General features: G+C 48.0%; 2 protein-coding genes across 3 annotated transcripts in view; one reads left to right on the top strand and one right to left on the bottom strand.

The window, feature by feature from the left end:
• LOC119374824 (echinoderm microtubule-associated protein-like 2) overlaps nucleotides 1-13,970 on the top strand; it is a 235,873-nt gene that overhangs the window by 31,543 nt on the left and 190,360 nt on the right. The window lies entirely within an intron of this gene.
• On the bottom strand, nucleotides 2,543-4,998 carry LOC119374826 (uncharacterized). Its single transcript, XM_049410961.1, has 3 exons — nucleotides 4,741-4,998; nucleotides 2,865-3,131; nucleotides 2,543-2,788 (listed from the first exon to the last, which is right to left on the bottom strand). The coding sequence occupies exons 1-3, from the start codon at nucleotides 4,933-4,935 to the stop codon at nucleotides 2,654-2,656; spliced, it is 597 nt and encodes a 198-aa protein (XP_049266918.1). The 5' UTR covers nucleotides 4,936-4,998; the 3' UTR covers nucleotides 2,543-2,653.

Below are 13,970 nucleotides of genomic sequence, written 5' to 3'. Positions count from 1 at the left end.
CTGAAAATTAATATGCATAAAACTACAGCAATGTGGAACAGTCTTGGCAGAGGACAGCGCTTTACGATAGGTGGCGAGACACTGGAAGTTGTAAAGGAGTACGTCTACTTAGGACAGGTAGTAACCGCGGAGCCGAACCATGAGAGTGAAACAACTAGAAGAATAAGGATGGGATGGGGCTCATTCGGCAAGCATTATCAAATCATGAATGGTAATCTACCACTATCCCTCAAGAGGAAGGTATATAACAGCTGCATCTTACCGGTGCTTACCTACTGATCAGAAACCTGGAGACTTACAAAGAGGGTTCATCTTAAATTGAGGACGACGCAGCGAGCGATGCAAAGGAGAATGATGGGTGTAACCTTAAGAGACAGGAAGAGAGCAGAGTGGGTCAGGGAACAAATGGGGGTTAAGGACATCATCGTTGAAATCAAGAAGAAGAAATGGATATGGGCCGGGCACGTAGCACGTCGGCAGGATAACCGGTGGTCATTAAGGGTAACTGACTGGATTCCAAGAGATGGCAAACGCGTGAGGGGGAGACAGAAAATTAGGTGGGTAGACGAGATTAAGAAGTTTGTAGGTATAACGTGGCAGCAGAAAGCACAGGACCGGGTTGATTGGCGGAACATGGGAGAGGCCTTTGCCCTGCAGTGGGCGTAGACAGGCTGACGATGATGATGACTTCAGCAGTAGAGCAGGTCATCGGTAGGACATCTTTAACGGTAGATAACTGCTTAAAGTATTGAATTCATACTATTGGAGTAAGCTTTTCAAGTAAGCCGTTAAGTACCTGTTCGAATACTCCACTTCAGCCCATTGCAAGCTGTTGCAGAAGAAAGAGTCGAGAGCTTTTTTTTTTTTTTTCGAAGACCAGGAGAACCTTTTTATTTGTTCCCGACACTGTCCCGTAGTCCCCTGCAGCGCCCAATTTGGCAATGGACGTCGTCGGCACCAGCGACTGGCAAGACGGCCCCAAATCGCGCCCTCTCGTACGCCACGATGCGGACCGTATACCACGCGTGGTAGACGACGCCACAGCTCGACGATCGGTTGAAGACTTCGGTCGGGTGGTTTGCCGACAATTTAGCATTGCCTCGGGTCGATCCAGGGAAGACGAATCTTGATCGGTCAATCGGTTTCTGCATGGACAGTTTTGTGGAATTTGTGTTTATATTAAAGGGTGGACGTATCTCTTAGTGGCGTGTGCAGTAAGGGTTGTACTGTACGTACTGATTTACTGGGCGGGAGATGCCTGAGGTTGCCTGTTCACGGCCCTGCAAGTAGACGAAATGGAGTTTATATAGTTTGCCCGCAAAAGCTTGCGTTAGCATTATACCGAATACCGAAGGCGTAAATGTGAGAGGCCGGATAGGTGGTGACATCTGGCGGGGCCGAGATAAACCAGGCAAGCATAGAATGTTACTGCAGAGACCTGGCGCATTCTACTCCGCTGCTGTGAATTCTCGGCAGCGGCTTAATACTCAATGAGATACCCTTTTAAACCCTTTTTTCCCCTCAAGGACACTAGGCGAAAACAAACTTTTCTATATGATTGCACGAAGCGTGACATGTCGATACTGTCGTCCGACAACCCGGTATTCCCTAAGCCCCTTTGGGTATACTGGAATGCCGGACAAGCTAAAAACGTCTAAAAGACTCCGGTAAACCGGTATCCAGAAGTGTCAAGAAGTCTACGGACAAACTAGATTCAGCTACTTCCACGCCGTCAAAACTGTAGCACAGTGGAACTGTAAGCGCGCGAGTGTGATTGGTTAGCGAGTTGACGTGCATCATCATAATCTAGTATCATCAGTCATTTCGTTTTTATTTCTGTATTCACTCCCCGCCTACTAGTATTACTGCAAATCTGTTCTGCAGAATCCCGCAAGGTGGCGGAAGGGTTCAGAAAGGGAAGGCGTTGGGCCCGGGTTCGATCCCCGGACCAGGACGAATTTTTCGGCAACTAAGAGGCATTCTTTCCGAGAAATCTGCCGTGGATTCCCTTGTGGCTTCGTGCTACAAACAGGGTGGTTGTCTACTACTGCTATTATTACTACTACTACTACTACTACTACTACTACTACTACTACTACTACTACTACTACTACTACTACTACTACTACTACTACTACTACTACTACTACTACTACTACTACTACTACTACGATGATGACACAGGGTAGACTAACACCGGCGTCAGACGGGCACTTTTGTTCGCGATCAAGCCCTATCCGGATAAGGCTTGATCGGGGTACTGTGCTGTTACTCGGTCATATAATCGCGTTCAGGCCCGATCGGGATCAAGACAATAGCGATCTGCTCATCGCGATCAAGCTCCGTGATCGCGATTTGGCTGACGTCGGTGCCAAACTCGATCCGGATTAGGTTGTATCGTGTAGCAGCGACCAACTTGTTGATTGAGATCGAGAAGTCCGATCCGGATCGGCCCTGATCGCGATCAGAAGTGCCCGTCTGACACCGGTATAAGTTCTTATCACACACACACGCATCGCGACGCTCCCTCGCTTTTCTCCGCACGGAGCAAACACGGCGGCCACGTACTCACTGGCCAGAGGACTGCTTGTGGCTGGTGCAGGTGACCTTCTCGATGTTCTCCATCTGCTTCTCGGACTTCTCGACGTTCTCCTCAGCGTTGCCGGCTTCCTCGATGTTGCGCTTGATGGTGCAGCCGATGTTGTCCAGCTTGGCCGCCTCGTTCTCGCGTACGCGTGGTGACGCGCTTGGCGGACGCCGTCTCGACCAGCGTGCGCTTCTTGGTGACCTGCGTAGTAGCGCACCGAGGGCGCAGCAGTCACGCGAGCGCCCCCACGCGACGACCCAGAGGCGCGATTCCTGACCTGTCCCTTGGCCAGGGTCTTCTGCATGAGCAGGTTGTCGAAGGTGTTGGCCTCCTGGAAGGCCTCCTTCATGGCCTGCTTCTCCTCCAGCTTGCGCACCTCGCTGCCCTCGAGCTTGTGCTGGTAGACCTTGTCGTTGTCCAGGTTCTCCTCGTCCAGCGTCTTGCGCACGTCCACCGTCACCGTGCCGGACTCGTCGCGGTCGAACACGCGCTCCGTGGGAGGGCCCGGCAGGAGCTCCTGCTTGCGGTAAGTCTCCGGAGACAGCTGCGAAGGAAGGGTCGTGCGTATAGCGGAAGCACCATCCGTATAGGTTCACAGTCCGGGGATGAAATCCATATGGGAACTCTGAAGTTCTACGAAATCTGCAGATTCGCAGTGGACTCTTTGGATCCGTAAAGAAATCCATGTACTACTATATATGAAATCACTGTGTCCGGGATCACTACGCACAAGTCTTGAATAGGGTGGTCGACAGTGAGTAACGTCTGCAAGGATGGCTGAGAGCCCAGACTAGCATGTACGTAGAGCATCTACAGACGGGTCCACTGTTAAAGGGAACACTTGCGTGCAGGGCATGTTTGGATTTCGCTCTCTCGCAAAAACATAGAGGCTTAGATTTGCATAAAACTACTGGTGGTTCGCAGTTCTGCCTCTTTTTGACAGACTCGTGCAGTGCATGAACAACGTTTCAATGTCCACTTGCTGTTAGAGGGCCAGCAAAATGACCAACAGTGTTAGAGGGCCAGCAAAATGACCAACAGTGGACCGTACTGTACGTACATGCAGTCGCGCCCAATGCGAGTTGCAACTAGCTTTCCGTGCTGAAAGTGGCGACAACGTAGCAAAAATTAGTGAAGTAAACACTGTTTCAGTTACTGGCATTCACTAAACCAGTTTAACGTTGTCCAGTGTCACCGTTCAGGTTTGAGGCCCCTTCAGCCCAGGCCACCGTGTTGCAAGTCATTGAGCGCGACTGTACATCCGACGTCAACGTATGTCATACAACGAAGGATGTCTGAATCGGACCCCCAGGGGAGGCGACAGTGATTTGGGTACTGAGCATAAACTGTTAACACGACTTTAAAAAAAAGTGGTTCGTATATGAAATCCAGATGACCGAATGACCGAAGTAAACTGAACCAGGTCCGCAGTCGTTGCTATGGGACGGCAGCGGATGCTTATTGACGGGCTTTCCGTCGGCACTGATGTGTTGCAGACATCGCGAACAGGACTTAGCCGTAGGAGCGTGCACAGTACACTCGGAATAAAGTGATCATCGTGCCGTCTCATCTCCATTTACATGGAGACTGTTATTTAATGCAACTTCGACTGAAGTTACGCACGCTTCACAGGTTGAGCAAAGACACAGACAAAATCATAGAAAACTTCGAGCGCAAATTGACGACGCAAGACGAAGAAGGGAAACACACATTGAGTTCTTGTGGTGCGTGTTTTCCTTGGTCGAGCGTCATCAACTAGCGCTCAAAGCTTTATATGAGAATGCAATAGCAAATAGCCCACCTAGCCATCCTGTTACTCAGACAGCCCTGTGCACTTTCTGTGAAGGGCGTCTTATGGGCGCGAAATATGGTTACTAGCGGAGAGTACGAACAAGCTGACATGTGACGCAAGAAAAGGTGTACGAGTATCGGCTAGGAAAAGGATATGCTTAAAGGGGTACTGACACGAAAATTTTCAGTTTTTTTTTGCGTCAAATGAAAGGCCAAGCCGTAAGATTACTCCATGACTGCCGAGAAACGTGCCCGAGCCAAGCGGTTCTATAGTTGGGGTAGCTTCCGGTTAGGCCTGCCATAGGTCTAGGCTTCGCTTTCAGTCTCCCTAAAAAAAAAAAAAGAACAACGACAGCGCCCACCTTAGTGAGCATGGTCTCGTAGTTAGCGAGCAGCGGCTGCGGCAGCGGCTGCGGGTCGACGGGCTTTCCGTCGGTGCAGAACTGCTGGACGCATTCGGCGGCCAGGTCCGGGTTCTCGTCCACCAGCTCGGCCTTGGACGTGGCCCGCGTGATGGTCGTCGTCGTCACGTTCACCTCGGTCGTCGAGGTACTCATGGTGGCGGTTTTATGGGAGCCGCTGGCAGGGACTCCAAGGAAATGGGTGGGTGCCCGGAGGGCTCTTCGCGTACCTGGGCGGAGGCGGCGGCTGCAGGGGGGACAGCACGTCCGGCTAGCTCGCTGGTCCCTGGTCTTCTGAGCGGGCGGGCACGGGCCGTTCCACGGCGCGCGGGGGGCGCGAGCGCGTGGCGCGAGCACAGGGTTAGTTTTTGTTTTCTTTTGCCGCCTAAAGGAACTGGCTCATACCCACGAGGGGGATTGGCCACACTGTCGATTATTAAGGGAAGTGAGTGAAAATCATTAAGTAAAACAATACTGAACGATATGTAACATTAGTTGAAAAGGAAAGAGAAGGAAGAAACGCGATGTAAGTAAAAAGTGAATGAGGGTTAGTTGGTTGGTCGGTTCGTTCCTTAGTGACCTGACGTAAGCCACCCTTGGGAACGGGCCATAAGGCGGCTACAAAATAAAATAGTACAGAAGGGGGAAATAAATTGAAAGAATAATTACTAAATTGTAAGTTGTGGGGAGAATGTTAAATTTCACCGGTTGTTGTGCGGCACGCGAGGGCGGCTGGGAATCAGCAGACAGAAGCGAGTAGTGCGTCCCTGAAGAACAAGCAACGAGTATCTTTTATTTTTCGTGATCGTACAGCTCTATACGGCTCGGTTGCGCAGCCTCGCACCATTTCCCTTTCCCGCACACAACGCGGTAGATTTTACGGACAGTCTAAGATGGGAAAGGGTGTCCGGCTGCTGCTGTGCGACCATGAGGCCGCCACACGGTCGTTGACTACATTAATTGGTCATATGTGCTAGGAAAAAAAAAGGAAACGAAAAAGAAAAATTAAATCAGATATCGAGATATGGTTGGTTGGTTGGTTGGTTGGTCAAACTTTGTGATAAACTTTCTTCAAAATAAACAAAAATTTAAGACTATACGATCAGCCCGACTCTAGTGGGTAGGTGCCAGACATCCGAGGAGCATCGTCCTCATCAAAAAACCAAACTGCGCATGCGAGGTGACCGGCCACCTCGTTCCAGGTAGTCGTGGACGTATAGGCCTATACAGCCATGTTCGCCTTCAGACTTCTCAGCCGTGCCTCCCACTGGTCTTCTGTTGTCGATTGGATAGGCGTTGTGTGCGCGGATTCTCCTTTAAAACTACCCTGCTCTTTGAATCCTCCGGTGTGAGTGTGCGCCACAAGTTCAACGATTTACCCTACTCTTCTATTCTTCCAGGCTATATGGTAGAGGGTGTTCGGCTTGTTGCAGTACTTGCAGTGTCGTGTGTGCGTTCCCTGGCATATTGAATGCATAGGAGAGTACCGTGGAAGTTATTGCCCACTTCAAGTTGGCGCAATATGACGGCTTCCTCTCTGGCGAGCTTGCAATGCGATACATTTTTAGCTCGCTATTAATGCTGTTTCCGTCGTGTAGGCTCAACCCACTATACGACCCAATTACTGCAGAAATTGGCCATGAATCGGGCTGTGTGTACTGCATAGTTTGGGAAAGCATTAATTAAGGCGAAAGCCTTAGATGCCTCATTAAACACGAAAATTGACCGTCGGCACCCGGCGGCGGCGGCGTCAACACGAGTGATTGAAAAAATCATGATCACGTGGTGACGCCACCACATGACGTCATCACGACGTGACAGATCGCCAAACTTTGTGCCGTCATTAGGACGTCAGGGCGTCGCATGACGACGTCATCACATGATATGATCGCTGAGTCAGTGCAAAACGTCATCACATGACATGATCACAGAGTCAGTGCAAAACCACGTTACGTCCAGAAAGCTTTCGGAGGGTTGCAGGGGAGGATCAGCACATCGACTGAGAATAATAAGAAGAAGAATACGGCTTTCGCCTTCGAGTCGTCTTAGGCGAATGCATAAGGGGCCCCTGTGAGTTTTTGCAAGAATTAACGCGTTCGCGTGGCATGGGAGCACGCTTGGTCCGCGAGTCCCACATCCTACAGCGGTGGTGGCTGTCCTCGGTAAGATTGGTCGAGAATCGGCTGGGTCAAGTACCGCCCGATGTTCATCCAGCCGCCCGGTTGGGAATATGCCATAGATTGGAAGAGTTATCATCATCGTCGCATCCTATGCAATCTTTAAAACCTCCCCGCGAACGGATGCCTGCCTCGTGCTTCCGTGTAATCGCGTGTGTTTATGCGCGCGTGTTGTGTGCGGAATTTCCTGTCGGGGCCACTCAGTGCCGCTGTTGCATCATTCATTCATTCATTCATTCATTCATTCATTCATTCATTCATTCATTCATTCATTCATTCATTCATTCATTCATTCATATTTTCGTTTGCTTGCTTCATCTCCCATTCTCGGCTTCAAGTACATACTTTCGTTCATTTCGAGTGTGTGGGAAAACGCGAAGGGCTGTCACAAAGTTCCATGTACCCTATTCAGTCAACAATAGCAGAGAAAGGGTGTAGCACAAGGCGCAGTGACGTTTGCAAACATTGGCGATGAGTGGATGAACGCTCATCCGCAGATGCTCGCAGAAAATATTGCGCCGTTTTCGTCGTGTTGTTCTGTTCTGCGCCGATTAAGTGTGGCAGTAGCCGCGCATTTTGGTCGCAGTTGCAAGTTCTTCGGGTATGTGGCCGCAATGTTAAGTAGACGTAATAATAATAATAATAATATCTGGGTTTAACGTCCCAAAACCACGACATTATTTTGAGGGACGCCGTAGTGGAGGGCTCCGGAAATTTCGAACACCTGGGGTTCTTTAACGTGCACCTAAATCTAAGTACACGAGCCTCAAAGATATTCGCCACCATCGAAAATGCAGCCGCCGCGGCCGGGATTCGATTGCACGACCTTCGGGTGGTTAAGTAGACGTGAGGGGCATTGTGGACTTACCTTGTAACTTCTTGTAGTTCAGGGACAACCCTGCAGGAGACACAGAATGCACTTAAGACATACGAGACATCACAAGTCTGCACGTTTTGTCATCCGCTTGTTCTGTTAACGTACGCATTCCTGCAGACCATAACTTTCATCGCTTGTGTAGGCATGCCGCGCAGCCATCTTTGGTCGGATTGATGCTTGTCAAGTGAAACAAGCGATCGCGACGTAGTGTCCTGCCTTTTCTTGCTGCACACTTTGCCGCAGTTGTTGGCTCCGCATCAGTATATAGTGACGTAACCAAGTACGTAGCTTCTACTGGCCGTGCCGACTTGTGATTAATGAGGTCACGCTTGCGTGGGCTCGCTATACATACGTTGGTGCGAGATACTAAACGATGGGCCAGCCAACAAGTCCATACACCCACCTTCATCGTAAGCCTATGCCCGTGCTCCCCGTATTCCATCTCAAATAAACCTTCTTTGGTACTAAATAACAATAAATAAAGAAAGAAAATAACACGCACACAATGAAAACATATGAGCACACGCGCACAAACAAACTTGCGCGCACCCTTTTCCTGTAACGTTTACCGTCCGTTCCGCGCGGTAGCGGCGCTTTATAGAGCACACCCACTCAATCACAGATGCGATATAATGATGATAATGATGACCTACGCGCAACGAGACGCGCACGCTTCGATGCTTTTATACCTGTGCTTCTTATGCACCTCTTTAATCGTGCACGACTGCGGATACCCACAACACCATGCTCACGGATCGCTAGAGGATCGCTATATATATATATATATATATATATATATATATATATATATATATATATATATATATATATATATATATATATATATATATATATATATATATATACACAGGACAGAGTACGAAAACGGCACGAAATCCGTTCAAGTCACGTCGTTATGGTTGAGCGCGCACACGTCTTTTCTACTTCGCCTGTATACCCCGCAACGAATTTTCGGAAGGAAGATGATGCACGGCTGTGTCATTGACTGCAATATGCGATTCATGTTAATATATTACTTGACTGTGTCATCTATAGCAGCGTTACCCTATGGAACTCACTGAAAAAAAAATCCTTCCTCTACTTGGCCAACCCATCTGTATTGTAAGAATAGAAAGAAGACCCGTGTTTCGATCTCATACGCACTGTACTTATTTCTAAACCTATTCTTTCGTCAAGCTAATTAATTTCTTGATCAAGGCACCATCTGGGTCATGGCCGATACCTCGGGGTAGGTTGCGTCAGGTATTCGAGAAACAGCAGCAGCATTGTACGGGATTAGCGTTTGTATGTTTGGTTTAAATGCAAAAGAGGTAGTGTCCACCTTTGATTTGTGAATGATATGGATGGTGCAGGCTGATCTGCTGAAGCTGAGGAACGAGTTTAAACGAGGAACTTGAATAAGTACAGCTTCGATGCTCGGTGATCGCTAGTTGTCACAGTCAGAACGCGGGCACAGCTCTGCATGCCAATTTCTGACAACACTGCTGGGGACTGCTGCGGTCAACTGGTTATACCGTATACTGGTTAACCTCTCTGGCCTTTCCTTCTCGACTATTTCTTCTCTCTCCTTCGGTGGCTGTTTCACATTTCCATTGGTTTCCGCGGGAATCGCCACAGGACGCGCATGAGCGCGAAGGTCGTCGGGCAAAGTACCAAAGAAGCCAAGGCTTATTAAGGCGAAAGCTTTAGAGTGCTCATCAGACGCGGAAATTGACCGTCGGTGTCCCGCGCCGTCGGTGTGAACACGGGTGATGAAAAAAAAAAAAATCACCACGTGATAACGTCGCAATATGACGTCATCATAACGTTACAGATCGTCCAATTAGTGACGTCACACGATGACGTCATCACGTGGCATTGTCGCTTAGGTGGAGCGATCACGGAGGCAGTGCAAAACCAGGTTAGGTGCAAAAAACTTTCGAAGAGGGCGGACGACGATCGACTGAGGAGAAAAAAGAAGACGGCTCTCGTCTTCGAGTCTTCTTTGGTGAATTCATAAGGGACCCTGTGATCTTTGATTCTTCCAGGGCTGACTCTCGTGAAATCTCGCGAAAGTGATACCACGTAGCATCGCCGAAAGTGATGGTTTCAGAATACCGCCTTTGTATGTACTATATAGGAAAAAAAAAAAGCGCCGTGCCTGTGTTCGTTGAAGCGTAAACCCTCTCGCGTTTGCACCCGTTCGGGGTGGTCTCCTTCTTCGCTGACTTTTCTTCGCATTTCCAAATATACGGTTTCGCTCGCAACAAATGTTTCCGCAGCGATTGTGAGGCGTTTTCTTTCCGATTCACAGACGCGAGGTTCCGCGCACTCCGTGCTCGTGTCGTTATCAGCGCCGGGTTTCAAGGATGACGTCAGAGGAAGTTTGTAGTTTTCTCTGCACATCCGCCTCTTCGTGTGTGGGACAATGCACTGTGTACTTTAAATAGTGCGCCGGCTCTTTGTTGGGGAATACGCGGAGCACGAAATAAACTGCAGGAACTGAGATGGGCGAAGTTTGCTCCGTACCTCACAAAGGGAAGTAGTGTGCTGTGTGTGTCGAAATATAGACTGCCGCGTAGTAGGATTACAGAGTGTTTGCCCGTTCTTCTCTTCTTTTTATTGTCAAGTGAACGGAGCATGCACCCGCAGTTCGGTTTTATATAAGGGCAAATAAAAAAAAACCACGGCGTGTATTTTTCCGACGAAAGCTGGCCTACCTTTGATGGTCACGTTTTGTGATGACTCCACGTCATGATACAGCATGTTCAGTGCATAGTGACGAAAAAAAAAAAAGGTGCTAGCCGCGATGCATATGTTCGACGGGCCAGACGGATAACGCGTCCTGGCAGACAGTGGAGGTGTCTAATGACAGTGTGTTAACACAGGATATTTTTTTAATCATATTTAATCGCACACGGTTTGTGAAGCGCTCGTGCTCTCTCTCTACGTCTTTACACGCTTCTTGCGTAATCATTGCGCTGAAAAGCTAAATGAAACATTCGCGTCGAATATGAGCGGAATGCTTACGTTCATTCAAGCGCCATCTTTGTCGCAAACACAGGTGTACTGTGTTGGGAGGGAAGAACGCAGTCGACTGAGAAGGTCACATTAATTTAGCTAGTGTCACGTGAGAGTTTAGGCTTTCGCCATGTACTCTCCTTATAGCGTTTCCTAAAGGAACTCAAATCAGAGGCGAAAGGGGGTAAGGCAATGAAAGTGAGCGGACACGATAAACTTTAAATTTAAGCTTAAACTCGAGTTTAAATTTCTCGAAATCATAGCATAAGGGCATTGGGTTGCTATGTGGTGGAGGAGTCCGTAATAAATATGGACTAGCCATAGGTTTTTCTTTAACATGCGTCGAAATATGTTAGTACACGAGGCGAGCCTTTCTTGCACTTCGTCCTATTCGGAATGCGGCTGCGCCGTGTCAGGGAATCGCACCGGCGACCTCGGGCTCAGCTGCATCAGCTGGACGCCGTGTGCCGTAGACACTGCGCCACCGCGGCGAGTTCGGAGGATAACGACGACCACGGCAGCTGCGATGAAGCAGTATAAATGTGCGCATGAATGATGGAAGCCCTTTGTCATTTTTGCATTAGCGAGTCTACAATTTCGTTTTTCTCTATAAAAAAATTTCGCCGACGATATCTTTATGGGGTTGGTGATGGAGAACGCCGGTATACAGCGGTGGGTAGAAAACGACCCAGGAAACGGCGGGCTGTCGTTACGCTCCCGAGTCTTATCGATTGTCGATCTCTGTAGAGAGAGGCAGGGGCACGCACTAGTGGCACGTCGTCAATCGTTTTTAACACGTTGCGCAGCTGACGGTATTCTAGCTCGACGGTCGGCGACAGTGCGATCCCCACTTCATTGATTCATATAAAACATCAAGGAATGCTTGCGAATGAGTGTTTTCAATTTCTCGACCGATCGATCGGAAAGTTAAACAAAGGTTAAACAAAAACGTAATTACACAAAGGTTACATCGAAAGATCTATTCACAAATAAACTACTTATATCGTATCGTATGAGTAGAGATGGCGTTTTCACTCCCATAAAGTATATCCCTTACCCTAAACAACCGGACAATGGTTCTAAAGGAGCGTTTTGAAAGTATTGACAAACATCCTACAGAGCTGAAACATGCAAATTAACTTTCCGGATTTTCAGTGTAAAGAAATATACAGGTATGGTTAACTTCTTAGCGAGGGCTGCAGGTTATTTGTGTCCTGGCCTTTGCCGAACAAATATTGCGTAACGTGTTACATTATTTTGTTATTACGCTTTAGCTTTTTTGTTAATCAACTTTTAATTAAAATCCTCCGTGGTCACTGATTGCGATCCTGCTCCGCTGTAGCGCTTATTTGGCGCACAGTGCTCATGCTTATGAAACTCGCCCGCCTTTGAGTCCTAATACAGTTTATGAAACGTCTCATATCTACATACGATTCTTTTTATTGTTTGGATACCTACATTTAGAAACATTTTATTTGCCGCGTTGCAGCACTTTCGTATTTCCCACCCGGTATATGCTCCAGTACTGGAAAGCGTCACCGGTTCCATAAGATGTAACGTTAAGGAGATCTTATAGTGAGTTGCAAAGCCTATGCGTTGGGAGGCTCTCTTAATTTACTTGAATCACGTTATTTGATGCACGTCGATTAATACCTGAGTCACTTGATTCACTCTTGATGCACACCTATATGTCGAGTCAACCTTGATTCACGCTTAAGTCGCTTGATTTTCTCTTGATTCACACTTGCGTACCCAAGAGGCTAGCATATAAAGCATACTCAGTGGCAACAAATGTAAGCTCAAACTTCGGGTATCCTGTTCTTACACTGCCTATTCTTGATTCACACTTGATTCCTTCTTGTTTCACTTAACTCTATACGTTATTCACTTTACGTTCATCTTGAGTTTACTTTAATTTGTTCTAATAATTTGGAATTATTACATCTGTATTTAACGTCACGAAAATGTGGGTACGTGTTCACGACGGCCCATGTCGTCGAATTTTTCGGCGGATGAGTCATAAATGTTTTCACTTTAATAAGTAAATATGTTTCATAATTCCATGTCACCCTTTCTTGTGTTGGTGTGCAGTTCCGCAGCTTCAGAGCACGAAGACCTTCGCTGCTATGATTGGTGACTCGGGATCGGTGTAGCTTTGACGGCGAATGCCAGTGATCACGGAGTACACCGCGGCTAGGAGTTCCATGAAGGCAACAATCTGGGGAAAAAGTTGAGAGCAGTTGTCACCGAGAACCGAGAAGGTCGTATTATACAGGTGCCGCGCCCGTCGTATAATACGACTTCCGTTACGGACGGGTCCGCGTTGTTACTTTCTGGCGCGTAAACAAATATATATAAAAAGCACCCGCTCGGTCTCTTATCTCTCTATTTCCTTCCATCTTTTGCCACGCTACGTAGATACAGGGTCGTGAAATCCGGTCCCTTGGTGTATACGCGCGTATAAACAGGCGCACGCAATAACTGCTTTTTGTCCACGTGTTCTAAGGGCGTGCACAACAGCTCACCGTTATAACGTGGACGGCGTGCGCGATCAGCTGCAGTGACCACTCGGGCGTGAAGAAGTGGCGTCGTCGTGCAGGGCCTACACAACACCACGTCGAACGACAGCTCCCTCTTTTTTTTTTCTTTTTTTCTTTTACATCGGTTCACTGCCGTTCTCCTTGGCTCGCGCACCCCCCGCCGAATGGCTCGTGCAGCTGTTTGCCGGGGAGTGGATGGACACGAAACACGAAGTCAAGGATTGACACTTTTAACGTCGTTTTTGTATTGAAGTCAGATTGACTTCTTCGGCATTTACCGCCCCGCATTCTGTTGATGGGTATGATGGATACTTCCTAACCAAACTAGATAATAATAAAGCATAAGTAATGAAATCAAAAATAAAGAAACAAGACGTAACACGACATAATTATTATGGACTCCTTGTACTGTATAGTATTGAAGGTGTTTCTTTTTACTAGTACGTTCACTATTCATTTACGTTTGCATTGTGTAATTTTGGCCTGCTGTAATAACTAATCGTTTTAATTTTATTGTTAACCAAGGGTCCCATTGCAGTGGCTCGACTTTGGGACCCTCGTCTGCATACTACTAAC

This window comes from Rhipicephalus sanguineus, chromosome 11 (genome assembly GCF_013339695.2).
Source record: "Rhipicephalus sanguineus isolate Rsan-2018 chromosome 11, BIME_Rsan_1.4, whole genome shotgun sequence".
Lineage (NCBI taxonomy): Eukaryota > Metazoa > Arthropoda > Arachnida > Ixodida > Ixodidae > Rhipicephalus > Rhipicephalus sanguineus.
This window is presented reverse-complemented; position numbering and strand designations above follow the sequence as displayed.

Bases quoted from the DNA above. Each gene is read 5' to 3' on its own strand.
- LOC119374826 (XM_049410961.1), bottom strand. From the start codon at position 4,935: ATGAGTACCTCGACGACCGAGGTGAACGTGACGACGACGACCATCACG. The intron at 3,132-4,740 runs GTGGGCGCTGTC...CTTCCTTCGCAG, and splicing joins ACGAGACCATGCTCACTAAG to CTGTCTCCGGAGACTTACCG. The intron at 2,789-2,864 runs GTCAGGAATCGC...GCTACTACGCAG, and splicing joins AGACCCTGGCCAAGGGACAG to GTCACCAAGAAGCGCACGCT.